Raw genomic sequence first — 18,460 nt, forward strand, 5'->3', positions numbered from 1 at the left:
TACCATGACAGCACAAGGCATTTTATCAGCTTCTCTGAAATAGCACCTGTTCCCTGCATGGCTTGTGAGGACAGACTGTGTCTTACAGCAGGTCCTGTGAAACTCTGCCCAACTCAGTGGCAGCTCAGTGGTTTAAGAAGACTCCTGAAACCAAATCTGACAGATTTTAAGTAAACTGTAAATATGATCAAAGTTCTTGTTTGTTTGAGGGAGGTTTTTTGAGTTCAAGCAAAAGGTTCTGAAACTAGGTAATGTCTTTTTGTAAGTCTGATAAATAGTTGGGACAACCTCACGTGAGTGTTCAGTTAAATGGCATTTTAGTCTCTGGCTGCATGCTCACCAGAGATTCAGTGCGCAGTGATTCCATTTTTTAGTGTTTATAAAATTGATGGGAATCCTGTTTTTTGAAATGCACTTTCAAGTCTGTTTTTTAATGTAAACATCTTACTTTAGGCCATAAACCAGACACCCCAAATTTTTATTACAGAAATACACTGTATTTTTTGGAACCTTACCAGAAGCTTGGAAAAACACTACTAATGAGATTCCTAAAATTTCGATCTGAATCACTGAACAAACTTTTATGGAATCCAAAACAATAGTGAAAGGCTGCCCTAGGGTCAGGACACAGGCTGTTTTCACAGAATTAGATCCTGGGAGTTTTGATTAACTCCATTATTTGTGGCAAGATTGATAATATGGGAAATCTGTCTTCCTTTCCAAACCCTTGTGTGTATATTGCACAGGAATTCTGAATGCTGAGATGTTACTCCTGGGTTTTCAGTACGATCACAGCATAACAATATAGGAGCTGTGTTTAAGAATCTAAATTTGTGCTGTTCTAAAATTACATGAAATTTCCCTCATGTTTTTTATTTATTTTGAAAATTCTGCACCTTTCTTATATTTATCCTTACTTTTTATTACTGCAAAAACAGGGAGGAAAGCAGTAGTGATTTTTGTGCTTTTATTAGAATTTGCCTGTACCTTTTTTTTTGTTTGGTTGGTTTTTGGGTTTTTTTTGTTTGTTTTTTTTGTGTTTTTTTTTGTTTGTTGGTTTGGTTTTTTTTGGGACATAAGAAAGTAACAAGACAGAAGTAAGTTGGTACTCTGATGTGGCAACTTATTTGGGAAAAAAAAAAAAGCTTCCTTGAAGAGTAAAATTCTGAGACTTAAAATCCGAAAGGCTTGTATTATCTATAGCTTCCTGTCACCTGTGATACAGACATACCCTTTTTTAAGCTTCCCTAGACAGTGTAAAACCCTTTGAAGTAATAAATTTGGATTTTACCCCCTTTCCAGTCAGTATTTCTGTGCTCAAGAGAGCATAGACCTGATGGTGAAGCTTTGCCAAGGTGAATGAATAATCTTTGAGATTCCTGTGTTTGATATTAAACATCAGGATTGGTGTGAGTCTGTAAGGGGTCTCTGCAGGCAAGAGAAGGGATCAAACTTCTCTGGTTAGACCTCATGTGCCACATTCCCATATCAGCTACTGCACTCTATTTCTATTTTTCTTACTCATCACTCTTTTGATTTCAACATATTTCAAAGAAATTTGCAGAGGAAGTACTTGGGACCAGTGGCACAGTTTCTAGTTCTATATTAACATATGCATAAGCACTCACTCATAATTGACCTGACTTGGGGGGGGGATTTGTTTCCTTTGTCACTTACTCTGTTTAACAATTACTTTTCTCTCTGCATTAGTATTAGCAGGAAATTTTAGGGGGTTTTATATTTTACAGTGATGGGACTTAGTGTGTGCAAATATGTGTGTCTGCATTGGTACAGCAATGAAAGACCAATATGGTGTCTGTGGAAGTGGCAGGATAGCACATTACTTGTACTTCTTTTTTTCTTTTAGGTACATGTATCATATTTTGACTAAAAATACAACAGTAACAGATCACAACCGCAACCTGCTGGTAGAGACCATTCGTTCCATAACAGAGATCCTGATTTGGGGGGATCAGAATGACAGCTCAGTGTTTGAGTGAGTAATCCTGAGCCAGTTCTCTCTGAGACTCTGCCTTTGGAGACTGTTTGCAGTTGTACTGAGTTCTGTACACTGTTACTGGTAACTCCTCCAAGACTTTATTTCATGACTCTGTGTAAAAAGCTATGTCCAGTAGTAGATGTAGATGTGTGAGCAAGTTTATATTCATGTCATACAGGAATTTGCTGCTTCTAAAAAGTGTTTGGACTCCAGAGCCCCTTTCAAGGACTGCTTTTGTTTGACTCTCCGTTCTTTTGATATTAACACAAACTCCAACCTATTTTAGGGTCCAGATTTACTCAGTACATCTGTTAATATCACATTGCTACCATTTTCCTAAGATACCACAAATATCTTATTCTAGCTGTGGTATCTAGAGCTGCCTGATAAATTGAATATACTAAAAATACAGTAAGAAAGGCCCTGATTTCTTGATACCTTTTTTCTGCATAATTTGAATTTTTAAGCCCTCTTGTTTAGTGTTTAAGTGCAACTTTGCAGAGTAGTTCTTCATAAAAGCAAAATGTGCTGTTTGTCGATGTTGCCCTGCTCCTAGCCAAATTATGTTCCTGTTACTTACAGCATGCGTCTTAATGACATCTTTATTTTATTTCAGCTTTTTCTTGGAGAAGAATATGTTTGTGTTCTTCCTGAACATCCTGCGTCAGAAGTCTGGTCGTTATGTGTGTGTGCAGCTGCTGCAGACTCTGAACATCCTTTTTGAGAACATCAGCCATGAAACATCCCTGTGTAAGGACACACTTCCAAACTGTGAAGGATGAAGTAATTGAGATTTGATTGGATTCCCTTTCATTCAATGAAATTTGGTCCTAGTATCCCTGCACAGAACTACATGAAGAGTTTTTAAATTGAACACTGCCAAAACTATGGTGTAGACTGGCTGACTCCACAGTACCTTTTAATGTAAATTTTCAGTGGTGCAAAAATAGTTTTTTTTTGCTGCAGCAAGCATTTAGCAGATTTCAAGGGCTTCTTTAAGTCAAATTAGTTGTGATCTGAAATGTTCACTTGCTGCCACAGGTCATGTGGTGGAACTCTGGTGTGTAATTTGTACTGTAACTGTTCTGACATCATTGGTGCTGGCAGTTGGCCATGGGAGGTCCCTTCAAGGTTTTTGGCAAAATATATAGAGGATGGAGAATTAATAATTTGAAGTATTCCACAACTGTTGTGAAAGTCATCATCAAGCCTTGGAGAGTTGGGACTTTGGGAGGAAAAGAGTTAAGCTGTTGTTAGCTGCCGAGCTTGCCTGAGTTGAGGAAGATGAAGTATATTCTCAGTTGACTTGTTCTTGGGAGCAAAGATATTTTAGGATGCAGATCCTTTATATTAATGCTCAACGGCATCACTTGAGTTGTTTGGTTCAAAGTTGTGATCTTCAAGCATCAGGATGTTGCTTTCTAGCTGGCATTTTAAATACAGCCTGTTACCACAGTGGTTTTTTTGGTTAACCTGTGTTAATCTGTTTTGGTTTTTTTCAGACTACCTGCTCTCTAATAACTATGTGAATTCTATTATTGTCCACAAATTTGACTTTTCTGATGAGGAGATCATGGCATATTACATATCGTTTTTGAAAACTCTTTCCCTGAAACTCAATAATCATACTGTACATTTCTTTTATAATGAGGTAAGTAAGGAAGGTGTCAGTATAATGATAAAAGGACTTGAATGAGAAATTGGTGACACATACTCTGTTTAGTCTCTTGTCTCATAAATGTCTTGCTTTTATTTTTATAATGGCCATACCAGTGGTTGTGCATTTGTTTGTGAGAATCTCTGCACAAGCATGGCCTTATCCTCTTACAGCTGTAATAAACTAAAAATCTGGAAGTTAGTTTTGTACTGGATCATTTGAGTTTTCAGATCAGGTTTCAAGTCTGCTTCCTTGAGAATTCGACTTGTTTATGCCTTGTTTTCTTGTGCTTTCATAAACAGGATCTTTTCTGTTGCATCATTTGGTTCTAAGAGACTTAGTCAGTCCAAAAAGCTGAGTCAAAAGGGTGAAGTGGAAATGGGTTTTTCCTCTTTGCACTCTGCTTTCTGCCAGAAGAGGGCATGAAAGTACTTGAGTATGTGCACAGTTTTCCTGGGAAGCTGTAATGCTTAGAGCAGTTTATTTTAATGCAGAGCTACAAATGCAGCTGAATGTGCATTGCAAAATCATTTTGATTACTTAAGTAGAAGGTAAAGATACTAAGTTAATACACAGAAAACGTAATTTATACAGAATCACAACCCATATTCTGTATGTGTTTAATGAATAAATATTTTCTTTCCTCTTGTTACAGCACACTAATGACTTTGCTTTGTACACTGAAGCTATTAAATTTTTTAACCACCCCGAAAGCATGGTCAGGATTGCTGTTAGGACTATAACTTTAAATGTCTACAAAGGTATGCTTTTTATATATTAAAAAGGCATGTGTGCAAATCTTGTTTGATTGTATTTAATTTTATTCAGTTACTTACTCGTGAGGATTTTCTGTCTATTTTGTGAAGTTGAAAAGCTTAGCATGTTGACAAGTTTCAGATGCACGTTATGACTTTGGTGACCACCATCCCAAGCCTTCAGTCTGTATTTGTAAATAGTATTATTTTCTCACCAATGAAACTGGCTTAAAAAAAAACCCCAAAAGTGTCAGGCATACACAAGGAACTTTAGTTTCTCTTCCGAGAGTGGTCAGAATGTGATTTTATTTAAAAAGTAAATAAACACAACGCCCAAAATCAGTGTTTTAAGAGTCTGAATTATCTTTTACTGATGAAATTGAGCTTTCTAGTGTGTGAAGCAGTAACCAACATCACTCCCTTCTGGACTGGATGTGCATTAAGATGGCTGTAGAACTGGTAGGTGCTGCAGTCAGTCCAGTCTCAAGAGGAGCTGGAGCATTCTCAGAGTTGCTCAGTGAGGGCTGGGAGGCTGCAGTCTCAAACTTTCCAGTAGGACAGAAGGAAAGCTTCACTGTGAGAGTAGCTGGGCACTGCAATGGGGTTTCCAGAAAAACTGAAGCATCTGTGTTGCTTGAGGCCTTCAAAACTCAGCAGGGACCTCAGCAACCTGGTTGAACTTAGAAGTTAGCACTACTTTGAGTATGTCTACCCTAAACTCAACGTCCAAAAGTCACTTCCACCTGACTTTTTCTTGGGGTATATAATATTTTTAGTAAACTGAAAATATCACAGTGTTCTCTGTAAAAAATGTTTATTCTGAACTTCTACCTCTGAAATCAGCATGCTAGAAGGTAATATGTATTATGCAGTATGTTCATGAAGGGCTTCTTGTTCTTTAGTCCATTTTAAGTTAAATTGCATGTTGAATTTGCAATTTTCTGCCAATTAAGAGAAGTGGTTTGACAGTCTTCACAGAAGAATATGAGGTCTTTTTTTAAATAATGAGCAGTTAATGACTGGATAGCTTGCATAGCAAGTAGGGTCTTTACAGGGTTGGCTGCAAAACTTTTTCTTCTTGTATGTTGAGAAATGGGCACTTGGTACTTGCTTTCTAGTTCAAGGAACTGTAAATGCAAATACGAGCTCACAAAAAAGAGCAGATTATAGGCTTCATATTCTATTTGTGATATATTTATGCAACTAAGAATTTTTATGAAAAAATTTACTTGTCTAAATTTTCATTGAATGTTGTAGTGATATAATGGCTAGAGTTGAAAAGGCAGAGCTCAGATGTTCAGGTTTGATAACTTTCTGACTACCTGTTTGCATATATTCTGCTCTAACACCTACCCTGTATGTTTTAGTTTAGATGCTTTGTGCTTCAGCATTTTAAACCCTTTTAGAGGATGTCACTATCCCAGTTCCTAATCCTGTTAACTGTTGTCTGTTTCTTTTGCCCTTCCTTCACTGATGATTCCTGTGTTCCTTAATGCAGTGTCATGTAAGTCTAACTAGCTTGACTCTCAGCATTGCTGCTTTATTCTTGCGCTTCTCTCTTCTTTTTAATAAATAATGTGTTAAAAGAACCTTTCTGAATTCCACTAGATTTGTTTATTTTCAGACATATGTAAATATATCAACATTAGGCTCATACAAGCCAGCTAAGAGCTGATGTGACATTTTTATAGATTTCCATTTCATGCCTAAAATTGTGTCAGGTGTATACTTGTATGGAAAACTAGCATGTAATCAAATTCATAAGATGTTTTGTTGTATTGATTAAAAAGCAATAAAAAAATACTGGCAACTAATTTTTCTTTTTAATGATTTCTCTTCAGTGGACAACCAGCCTATGCTGCATTACATTCGAGATAAAACTGCAGTTCCTTATTTCTCCAACCTCGTCTGGTTTATTGGCAGCCACGTGATAGAGCTGGATAACTGTGTGCAGACTGATGAAGAGTAAGCTTTTCAAATGCTGCCTATTGAGTGGAAATGTTTTTCCCAGATGTCAATGGTGTCCTTATTTTGTCTGTAGTTGTCCAGTTAAGCTAGTTTCTAGATATGTTCTCTTGCAGACAGTTCAGACTGTTAACTCTTTAAAGTTTTTTAGTGATTCTTCAAGGTAACAGTGCTGTGTGCCCTATCTATGCTGATATCCTTACAAGTAAACTAGTGTTTGCAACGAACCTTTGTTTTGTTCTGCTAAAAAATAGCAGATATCCAGAAGATACAACAGGTATTTTGTGCTTCTCAATCTTATAAACTTTGTCTTTCTAACATTCTTTTTCCGTGTGTCATCTTATAAGAAGAGCTTTCTGAAAAGATTCCAGGAAAAAGATTTAAACTAGAAATATGGACTTTAATGTGTGAACTGTCAGACCTAACATGGCAGTGTAATATTCCACTATCAACTACAGAAATACTTCATTGATTCAGGTTGTTCTTGGTTTGCCTTGCCACCCCCACCTTAGAGTGTGTGTGTGTGTGTGTTTCTTGGTTTTCTGAAGTGAAGAGGTAGGTGTTAAATACAGCACCAAATTCTTCTTTCATTTTTGGAAAAAAAAATCTCATTTTTGTAGTTGGCTTGTGAAAAGACTGGCAGTGGAAAGTAAAGCTTTTTAGAAACAGTCTTGTGAAAACTTGGGGGAAAAACTTGGTGTGTGCATCCTAAAGAAAATACAGGCAACTCTTTTAACAGTTGCATTAATTGACTTCACTGAAACATTTGCTTTGGGCAGTCTGCCTGAGCCAGGTGATCTGTAACAAAGTTGCACATTAATTTTTTTTTTTTTCTTTTCCCCTAAGTTTTTAAGACTTTTGCAGTTGTTCACGTATAATTTTTTTATTTCTGCTCTCTTTCCAGGCACAGAAATAGGGGCAAACTGAGTGACCTGGTAGCCGAGCATCTTGATCATTTGCATTACCTTAATGATATCCTTATCATTAACTGTGAATTTTTAAACGATGTGCTGACAGACCACCTACTTAATAGGCTCTTTCTTCCCCTGTACGTGTATTCATTAGTAAATCAAGACAAGGTAAGCTAATACCTACAAACAGTTAATTCTCAAAGGCTCTGCTTGCTTGCAGTGTGCAAAGTGATTTGGGCAGTAGGTATATGATACTTCTGGTATCTATGTGTGGTTTACATGAAACATCTTAAAATAAAGTGGCGGTAGAGGAAATACCCTGAGATGGAATTCAAGAACACAGTAGATCAAATTTTATTCACCAAAGAAATGCTGTTTTGGGTGGCGTGGTGATTAAAAGCTAATAGTAGTGGAGACCAAGAAGAACTGCAAATTTGGAGCAGGGTTTAAGTTTCTGTGACACTGGGAGATGTGTGATTTCCTGTTCTGATAAGGTAGCTAGTCTTCTGGCAAAAGCAGAAAAAGTAAATTTGCCATGATCTAAAAATCTGTCCAGGTAGAAAATACAGACTTTTGGGTTTGGTACTTATTTCTTCTATTTGTAGAGAAGCTGTGTTTTAATGTGATGTAGCTGAATTTATTTTTAAAGCATAGCCTTTAAATTAAGTGGAAAACTGGTTTTTAGTCAGCTTTAGTTTTTATTTTTTAAAAACCTGCACAGATTCCTGCATTCAGTTTCTGAATATTTCATGCTATCTGAATAGCTAATTTTCAGAGCAGTCTTTAATGAATGTTAACTGAGAAGAAATTTTTGAACAAATAGTGGCATAGTGGAAACCAGTGTAGTTCTCTGATGCTTACCTGTTTAAGTTACTGAAGTTGCCATGAGAGACAGCAATTAATTGCAGTTTTTAACCAAGGAAGAGTGAGGGATATGCTTATTCAGAGTCTTCATTTCCAGTAGTCTACAAGTAGTGAGTTAAGGACCATGATGCTTTCTCAATAATTTGTAACAGAATGTGGAACAGCACAAGTTTTCATTTTAACTAAAACATTAAGTCATATAAATTCCTTGTATAAATAGATAAGCATTTTTTGTAACTTTTTCTGTAGGGTGGAGAGCGTCCAAAAATAAGTCTCCAGGTTTCTCTCTATCTTCTTTCTCAAGTAAGTATTTTAATTATTTGTCCTATTTAAGAAAAAATCTTGCCATACTGTTATGATTATAGAATAGTGTATCTTTATCGTTTTGGCAAAACCATAAAAGAAAATTTATCAAAACAAATTTTTAACTTTTCAGTTTCCATTAAGGAAAAATGAAACATTTTTGGCAGACAAAGGAGCTTCTTATTTGAGTTAATGTAATTTTTCTGTGGATCCCATTGCACTTCCCCTTTAGAGCATTCCATGTTCATAAACTATGTACATCCCCTGAGAAATGAAGTATAATGGTCATACAACATGTGGGACAGAACTTGGTACAATGGCAGATGAAATTTACCTGGATGCTGTACTTCATTTTGAATCTGCTTAAGCTGTGGAAAATTTCAGGTTTGAATTTTCCGCTTTGAAAACCCAAACCCCAAAAACCACCACTTCTAAAATCTCACTTTCTCACAATATGAATTTCATTATGCCTATGGGTTAAACCGGTAATTAAGTACTTATTTCTTGCTCATATCAGTTCCACCTCCTTTTCTTTCTGGAACTTATTTTCAAATTAAGAGTTTTACAGTAGTTTTGTTGTTTTGTTTTGTTTTTTTTCTTTTGTATTGTAGAGAAAATGCATTTGTTCTCCCTGTGGTCTTCAGTGCATTACTGTGAGACTGATTTTCTTAAATTGCATTGTCTGAAAATAGTTTTGACTTGTGTTGGTAGGATTTATACTTCTTTTTCTTTGATGTTAGAATTTTTCAGTGCTGATTTTATTGTAATCTGGCCCATAATTTCATGTTTTTGCTAGAAGTATGGGGTTGGGGTTTTTTCCCTAGGAAAATATAATTTGATGCTCTTTAATTTAAACCAAAAAATTTTAGTGATGTGAGGATTATTTACCACAGATAAAACTGTGGAAGCAGCAGCTTCTTGTAACCAAAGGGATCTGCATCATACAGTTATGTAAGGTGACCTGTTTTAAAGTTTTTGCTTTTGGTGGAAGTATGGTAGGTATCACTTCAGGATTTGTATCTATGTTCTTCATTCTCTTTAAAGAAGAAAACAGAAGTAGTCATAAAGAACTGAGAACAAATGTTGTGTATCAAAATGAGATGTGATAGAGAAAATGAAGCGATTGTTTCTGTGACTGGCAGAAAACCATCTTTTCCCAGCTCTTTTGACCTGGAGCTTGTCTGTGGTGGGCTGGGACCTGCCAAACCTTGCTGATTGTTTCTGTTCCTGACACCAGGCATATGCTCTAGGCACTACTTCTGTATTAGAGACAAGTGCTTGAGAGACTCATGCTAGCACCTAGAAGTGCACTGCTGGGATTTCTCAGCCACTGTTACAAAGGGAACACGTGCTGTTCTTCCACCAGAACAGGCCTGTGGACAGTCACACAATGCTTGCTGAATTGCCAGAAGCTCGAGTGATTTGGAGGTTGTTCAAAGCACTTTTGAAGTGTGTTGTGACTTAAAAGTTTTATATAGATCACCACTATGTGCTAATAATCACTTTCCTTTTGGAGGTCTGGAATGCTTCTGACTTTAATCAGAAAAGCTGTGGAGAACATTTAGCTAAATATTGTCAGTGTGATTAGATTTAATGACTTAGAAATTATTTGGAAATTTTACAGCTAGAATCACTGATAAGGGATCCAGCCTTGATATTCCTGTGAAGAGAATGGATATAAGCTGACAGAAGGCTTTGGTAGCTGGACCTGAGCTGGTTCTGTCCAGGAGCCAGTTGTTTGCTGGCCCAGACTTGTAAGCCTTGGCTCAAAACAGAGTAGTCAGAACACAGTCATAAACACAGAACTCTGGTAAAGCACCAGAGCACCTGAGGTCAAATGTTTCAGTGCTCCAGGCATTATGGTCCTTACTCTTGTGTTGTGTAGCCACTGTATAGCTGACATTGATTTGTTGCAATTTCAGAGCCAGAAAAGCTGCTTCTGATCCAGCTCAGCCTAGTGTATGGCTCAGCCTTTAGTCATGGATCACTGCACAGTGATTGCGTGCACAAAACTTTCTGGAGTCTGGCCAGCTGTTGGCATGCAGGAAGGTCTGGGGATCCTGTACACCATAATCAGTTTGTTGTTTCTAAAAAAAAAAAATAAGTTTCTGGAATGGTTTTAATTAATAAGTTCCATGCTAGAATATCGCAGATGTTTCCTTTCAAAGATGTTGAAAAGAGAGAATTTACACTTCCCAGAAAGAGGAAAGAATATGAAAAATTAGTAAAACTAGGTAGCCTCAAAGGTAGAGAAGGTCAGATACCCTAATCTTCTGTGTTTTAAAGGAGATTTGACGAACTCTGTGTTACCAGCTGTACTTATGGAAACTAAAGATAGCACTTAACAAGGTTATAAGTATGTTTAGCAAGTGAAATTATGCAAATATGTATTCTGTAAATATGTCTGATATTTTTTTCTGCTCTTCTTTCAATAGGTTTTTCTGATTATACATTATGCTCCCTTGGTGAACTCCTTGGCGGAGGTTATACTCAATGGGGACCTCTCAGTGTTTTCTTCTAAGGTTGAGCAAGATATACAGAAAAACTCAGTAAGTTTCCAACTGTCTCTAATTTTATTCTAAGGTAAAGAAAATATTTGAAAAATAAAATCAGGTATCTGGTAAACCAAGGTATTTATGTTTAGGAGAGGAGAGCAGCAGTAGACTTCAGCTTGTGTTGTTGGATCATCATTTTGATGGGACACTTCTGTAATCCAGTCTTCTGTGTTCAGTCTTCATCTGCCCTTTGGTAGCAAAATAAAAATGATTCAGTACAACTTTCCTGTGCAATTTCATTGTGCAACTTGTAGTAGATATGGGAGACTTTAGAAAAAATACCTGGCTTAAGATTTTCATCTGAATATTCCCAGTGTTTTAACAGTAAAGCTGATCATCTCAAAAAATTGTGCATCAGCGAGCATGAGAAGAGTGACCAGCAACAGAGAGAGGAGAGCAAATCACTCTCTCATTGCCCTTTTACCTTCACGTTTAACCCTGGGTAGATGTTGCTAAATGCTGATGTTACTGGTTTTCCAGGTGTCATGTTTATAGTGTTTTCCCTTTTGTTTGTGTAATCCTTACTTGTTAAAGGCCCATTTTGGGAATAGTAACAAGCAGGGGGGCATGACCTTACCTTAACAGGCCTCTGACTGTAGTTCTGTCTAAAAATTGAACACGTCCCCTAGTGACTGACTAGCAGTTGCTGACAGAATGTTTGATTTTATAACAAGCAGTAGATTGGTTCTCATGCACCTTCCTTCCTAGCAGTGGCTATAGCTCTGGGAGTTTCAAGGGGGGAGATACACTTCAACTCCTCAAGATACATTAACTTTTCCAGATTTTTTTTCCCACTGGGCATTGGAAGCGGTGTGGACTGATCTTAGCCAGTATCTTTTGGGTTCTGGTGTTTTGTTCTGTTGACCTTGATATTTAGAATCTAACTTTTTTTGGTTTTTTTTTTTTTTAGAAGAAACTGTGGTAGAATGGTGGAGTTGACTCATTATTTTAAGATAAAGCAATCTGTTGTTTATGTTAGGAAATACCTGACATTCTGCTAGCTGCATACTGAATTTTGTGTGTTACTTGTGAAGAAGAAGCTTTGTTGCTAGGAAATTTGTGGCAAGAGGGTGGAGTACCAGTTGTTACAGAAGTGAGTTTTTCTTTTCCTGTCATGGTTACTGTACAGAGTTACAAAATACCTGTAGCATGTTTGTGTGCTTGCAGTTATTCTAGGAATATTAGGTGTTTCCTACAGGCTCCTGTTCATCTCTTAAGTTTGTAATACTATTTAGGTTGCTGCTCCTTACGGGCCTTAATTCTTAACATACAAACTGGGAGTTCTGTTGTACTTGAAGAGGTCCTAAATAGGAGAGGGATTGGGCTTCTGCAGTAGATCCTTAGGGAAGCTGCCAGAGGTGGATCTGTGTTCCAGGGAGTGCAGAGAAGTGGGTAAAGGGGAAAGCTTCCATGGGAGAAACCTTAATTTTTAGTAACTTCAACCATACTGTTCAATGAAAGCATGGAGGGGAAAGCCTGGACTGCCAGAAGCCCACTTGTGAGGTTGGTTTTGTGCAGGAGGAGGGGTGTGCAATCTCCAGCAGAAGAGCTCCGTGCCTGGCTTCCAGGGAGGGGAGCCATGGAAGGGAGCTGCTCTGCAGGGTTGTGTGGGAATGTGGGAACAACTGCTGCAGGCTTTGCTTAGGCTTCCCTGCTGATACACAGCCCAGTGTACGGAGCCCAAGTCAGCTGTACAATTGAAGGCACTGTCAGGTAAAGTGAGGCAGTTTCTTGTTGCTCTGTGATGGGAGTTCACAGAGTAGGGAGTTGAGTTTTGAGCATTGTTAACCATTCCAGGGGCTGTTCCCTGGGTTGTCAGGTGAATCGGGATCATTGCAGGGCTATTGCTGTCCTGTTTTCTGTTGAAAAGAAATTGCAAACTTCTATTGAATACTAAAAGCTACTTCAGAAGTTAGTTTAGAACTGTTAAAGAAGTGATTAGCAAGTTTTTAAATTTACTTTTAGTCTGAATGTAGAATTTATTTTTTTTCTGAAAACAGACCCGAATTTATCATTAACTACTTCCTTTCTGTTCTAATTTGTCATGTGGTGAACTGCACCTATTTCTAAACCCCCACTGTGTACCTAACACTGCTCATGTGTTACAGCTGAGATGTCTTGATATGTTTGAGTTGAAATGTAACTGTCAACTTCTAACTAGAACATAGCTTCTAAACCCAGAAGTAAGTAGAACCTCATATCTGTATTCATCTTTCTAATAAGATAAAGTGGAATAAGGTATAGAGTTAGGACTGAGATTACTAGGCACAGTCTTGTGTCCTCTTGCTGGGACACTGAGTAAAGAACACTTAACAAAAACAAAAGCTGAGAAGAGTCACAGTTCCTGTGTATAAATGCAAAATACCCTGAGTTATTTAGTGCAAAGAGCAGTGGTAGTTGTCACAGCAGGAGCAAGTGATACTGTTTACTGGAAACCAATTTATGGAAAAAATGACCAGCAGTTGTAACTGCTGATATCTTATGAATTGGCAGTAACCTACCCATGGAGATCTGCTGAACACCACTGGGCAGTAGTAATTGCCTAAGCTCCATTGAACAAGTTCTTCACATCATTCCATATTTTTCCCTGTATTTCTGGTGTTAGGCACCATCAGAAGTAGTACAAACCCTTATGTCACAATGGTGTTGAATATGTGTAGGCAGCAGAATGTATTTAAACTTGTCAGATGTCACACTAAGGTTTACCTTACTTCCTGTGAGATCTGTTTTCCTCCATCATTCACATGTGGGCCAATTCTACCTAGTGCATATTTCTTTAACCTACTTCTCCTTCCTGTAAAAGGTGTTATGTTACTGGTATTGCCTTATTTTACCATCACACGTTGCACAAGATAAACCATTAAAATGTGGTGAAAGACATTTTAAAGGTATAAACTAGCAGTACCTCAAGCTGAATAATCAACTTATATAATAAACCAAATGTTATCTAAATTAATTTTAAGTCTGATTTTAGAATATTTTAATTATCTAGTCTTGTTGCCTTTAGCAGAGCAAAACACTTGTGTAGGGTTTTTTCTACAACACTCCTTCTTGGAGCAGACTATGGCTCAGTGTTTACAGGCACATCACTGTCTACTGGTCTCTTGTGTTACTTTGGTCATGTGGCTGACAGCGTATGAGAAATGAATGAAGGGATGTTAAGTATATGCTTTCTCCATAAAGAAGTAGCTACAAGATTCTAGGAAGCGGTGCAGAAGTAAGAAGTGAATGCAGAAAGGGGAAAATGCGTTATGCAACCTGCGTGCTGCTTCCCTGGTTTTCTCCTAAATTACAGGACTGTGCTCTTCCCTTTTCTTATGACTTTTCTGGCCAAAAGCCATCAATAAAGGTAGCCAGGTCATTTTATAACCTTCCTCTGTTGCAGTTGGATCACACAAAAAATGCATCAGAGAGGTTATCAGGGGCCATAAGTGTAGTAGATGTTATATTGTGGGAGTTTTTTGGTATTGTAAAATACTCTTCCTACTATGTAGTTTGTTTCAGTGCCAAGTATAAAGTCACTTATGCAGTATTTCTATAAAACATTTGAACTATGTCAGGAGATTCAGAGAATCATTTTTTTTCCTTTTAACTTGTAGACAGCTTCTTCCCTGATCTTTTCCTAATCTCTTGTTTTTATGTATCGATGTTCCGAAGTAGGTGAAGAGAAGGATCTTTTCAAACTTTCTCCCCGAAGTTTCTTTGATGCAGTTATCTTGAGTGCTTGTTATACTGAGTCACCTAAGGCAAAAAATGTAATCAGTTTGGTATTGAGACTAGTCTTACTTCTTTTCCCTTGCTTGCCCTTAATTTTTTAACCCTTTAGGCAGTGTCAGCTAAATGTGATTGAAGTTTTGAGCTCTGGAAGGCAATGGGGTTTCTGTAGCTGTCTTGTTTAGTGTAAACCTGGCAGAAAGCTCCAAGCCATGTGTTCCACTTCTCAGTGACAGAGAGGTTTGGCTGATCAGTGTGTATATTGTACTCTGGTGATCAGCTGGCAGGCGTAGCCAGGGAGAGGGACACTCAAACAACACAGCTCAGAAACAAGCTGCAGAATTGTAAAATACCAAGTTTGTTATTCCTTCTATTTGCAGAGCTTCTCGTAGCATCTTGGTGACTTTTCTATAAGAATCCGTTGTTCTGTTAGGATGACGCACTCTATAATAACTTTGTTTCTTCTGGGAAAAATTTGTCATCTAAATTTATTTGCATGTTCTATAAATTAATACTCAGGAAAATGAGTAAAAAATTTGTAAAACACAAGTAAATTAGGCCTAACAAATGAAGCTGTGTTTTCTAGACTTGGTAATTCAATGTCTGGAGGCTGAAAAAAAGGTTAATTACGGTGTCATTTGTTCCTAGTTGATTCATGAATTAGTTTGATGTTGAGGGAAGCATAAGACTCCAAAAAGAAACAAACCAACCTTTAAAAGGTTTGTGTTTCATGTTAATACAGTGCTGTCAACACACATGTAAGGTTTTGCTGCCTTTTTCGTTTTTACAAAAGGTGTCTGAATTTTGTGTGCTGTCTGTTTCAGCCTTTCAATGTAGAACTTGTAGTGATGAAATAGGTTTGTCTGGTCTCCAGAAGGCCTGCATGTTAATGATAGATCTTTGGGCTATGTTACTTTGGAGATAGTTGTGCTACTGATGATTTGGTATTAATTTTTTGTATTTTAAAATGGATTTGAGATTTTTTGGATAGTGTACTGATTTACATTTTATAGGAACTGAAGTTTCTTTATCAGTTGCAGTTAAAAATGCTGTGCTGTAACTCAGTGTAAACTGTCCAAATTTACAGGCAAAGTCAAGTATCAGGTGTTTCATAAAACCCACAGAAACACTTGAGAGGTCTCTTGAAATTAACAAACAGAAAGGGAAGAAGAGGATGCAGAAAAGACCCAACTATAAAAATGTTGGTGAAGAAGACGAAGAGGAGAGAGGATCTGAAGATAACCAAGATGACCTTGATAAAAGTAAAGGTACAGAAGCAAGTTCAAAGGGTGTAAGAACAAGCACTGAAAATGAAGGTGAGTATTCCAGCAAGCAAACAGTGCTTACAATTTAGGTACTTTTGTTTACTGATGGACCTAGTTGTGATTTGTTACACAACTTGTTCTTGTGCTGCACTGGGTAAACATGGAACTGTGACATTTGTTTAAGGCTTTGGCTGGATTTTTTTCTCATGTTAAATCAAGCCACAAGAACATGTACATGGAATCTGATTAAAAATTATGAAAGTGTGTTCGTATCTGCCTGTCGGCCTTGGCCCTTATCACAGTGCATGCCTTGCCCCTCTGAGTTTGTGGCTGTGGGCACTTGATAAGCAAGCTTGGCAACTTGGTAGCTTGTCCTTTGGCAGTAAGGGAGAGCTGTAGCCACTTCACCTTTGCAAGATGATCAGCAGTATTTCATGTATGTTTCAATGATAAAATTTAACAAGTGTGCTAGAAATGACAGTACATGATAGAAGATGATTTTAAATAGTTCAAAGCTGAAAACATCTTTAACTCTTAGAATTTTTTTTAATTTTAGGTTTTCGGTATTTTTGATGTACTACAAACCAAAGAACTCTTTTTATAGGATGAGTGGTTTTGTAGCATATTGAAACTGTTTATTTTATGGTTGCTAACTTTTAGAAGTATGTATACAAGTCCTACATTAAGCATAAATTGAGAAAGATGTGGCAGGATTGCCTGCAAGCAATTGCAAACAGGAGTGTTAGGCTTTGACAGTCCTGTCCAAACATGACTGAGTTTAGATTTTGGTACACAATCCTTTTGAGAAGGCTTTCCTTAAATGGTGTCAAATAACTGATGGTGTGTTTTCCACCATCATTTGAAAAAAAATCTGAAATAATCTACTGTTTAAACTGGTGCACTTAGTTGTAATCTTTGTCCAAATTCCTAAGGGAAGGCAAGATTTGTTTGTTCTATCAAAAGTCAGTAGGTGTGAAGCCCTGGGGACCAGGTGTCCTGTTTGCTGCAGTTGTAGAGGCCTGTTTACACCCTCAGTGAAACTTCATGTCCACGCATGCCCCAGTCTCACAAAGATTTGTTACACAAATCTTTTTTGCAGACAGAGGTTCTATGGTTTTTCTGCCTGTGGTTTGCGTGGGAAGGGAGCTTACTGTGGCTTGTTTTATTTGCCAAAATGATATGTATATTTTCTTTACGTATTTTATATATATGTACACGTTTCTTATAGTGTTACATTCTTTAAAGAAATGTAAGCCAAGTTCTTTACTGGGAAGAAAATTTGCCTACATTTGTTCATTAACCTTTCTGAGGTAATGGTTATTTATAGATGTGTGAGATGCTTTTAATACCGAACAGAAAATATAGAAGAGCTTGTGATAACTTCATTAAAAATATTAAATTTTGGTGGTATGTTTTGTTTTTTTTAGAAATAGAGATGGTAATCATGGAGAGATGTAAGCTGTCAGAGTTGTCTATCTCTGCTGTGACAGAACAGAATACAACAGATGAAGAAAAAAGCGCAGCTGCTTCTGGGAGTGAGATAACAAACTGGAACAGGTATAAAGGAACTGTAAAAGATCTTGCTGAATTGCTTCCTTACCTACCCTCCCCTTCAATCTTCTACTTTTCTTAAAGGGATGTTTCAGATCTACTTCAAGTTAAAATTACAGGGTTTTTTTCTAGGTCATGAGTGAATCATGAGTGAGCTGTAGCCTCTCTATTGCTCAGTTGTGGAAATGATTCTGTTCCTTTGTAGTTTGTGCTTTTCTTTATGGCAGTTGTGATGCATTAAATTGATAAATTACAGAACATTAACACAACAAAAATAGAATATAAATGCTTCCATCCCGTAATTTCCTAAGCCTCGAAATTAAGATGGAAGTTTTATTAATTATATTGATGGTTACATTTGTCCATTATGTATGCACCTATAAAGAAAAACACAAGGAGAATTCCTCAGTTCAGTGCTGAGTTGGGCAGAGTTTTGTAGCAGTAGTTGTATGCAAACCCTTGTAATCTTTGTACTGTTTCCAGGGTCCATTAGTATGTTTTAGGGTTATTGGAAACTTCTATTGGAAATACAGTTCATAAGTGTTTCTGGGAGAAAAAATAGCCCTGACTTCAAAATGTAAGCTTGGATATAATGAGTACCCCTAAGACACCTTCTCACAGGGATTTTGCATTCCTGTTAGTAGAATGTTAAGAAACCATGTGCCTGACACAAAAGTAATTGCAAATGTGTCCACTGGGGAAATGTACATGTTTGATAGGATTTAAAATTTATTTTTAAACTTGGGAAATACTGCCTGGTATTCCCAGAATTTCATTCTGTCTCCATTATAGCTTTGTAGTTTAGATTACATTCATTAATAAAGGTAACATTTAATTTCATTGTAAAAGTGAAATTGAACCTTGACTTGAACTGGTTTTAAAACACATTGTTCTAGATTATTGATAATTTGACTAAAATAT

At 37.1% G+C, this 18,460-nt stretch overlaps 1 protein-coding gene across 7 annotated transcripts in view; it reads left to right on the forward strand.

Annotated features, from left to right (window-relative positions):
* Nucleotides 1-18,460, forward strand: part of CLEC16A (C-type lectin domain containing 16A) — a 59,572-nt gene that overhangs the window by 4,537 nt on the left and 36,575 nt on the right. For 4 of the 7 annotated variants that reach the window (XM_062503768.1, XM_062503772.1, XM_062503774.1 and 1 more), the window contains exons 2-11: nt 1,868-1,996; nt 2,616-2,749; nt 3,502-3,650; nt 4,312-4,417; nt 6,253-6,376; nt 7,281-7,455; nt 8,401-8,454; nt 10,890-11,003; nt 15,811-16,039; nt 17,416-17,545. In XM_062503768.1, coding sequence (XP_062359752.1) covers nt 1,868-1,996; nt 2,616-2,749; nt 3,502-3,650; nt 4,312-4,417; nt 6,253-6,376; nt 7,281-7,455; nt 8,401-8,454; nt 10,890-11,003; nt 15,811-16,039; nt 17,416-17,545 — 1,344 coding nt within the window. Of the gene's footprint in view, nt 1-1,867; nt 1,997-2,615; nt 2,783-3,501; nt 3,651-4,311; nt 4,418-5,909; nt 5,916-6,252; nt 6,377-7,280; nt 7,456-8,400; nt 8,455-10,889; nt 11,004-15,810; nt 16,040-17,415; nt 17,546-18,460 lie in introns of those variants that run through there. The other 3 variants (XM_062503769.1, XM_062503771.1, XM_062503775.1) reach the window with 3 other exon arrangements.

The sequence above is a fragment of the Cinclus cinclus genome, chromosome 16 (assembly GCF_963662255.1).
Source record: "Cinclus cinclus chromosome 16, bCinCin1.1, whole genome shotgun sequence".
Classification (NCBI taxonomy): Eukaryota; Metazoa; Chordata; class Aves; order Passeriformes; family Cinclidae; genus Cinclus; species Cinclus cinclus.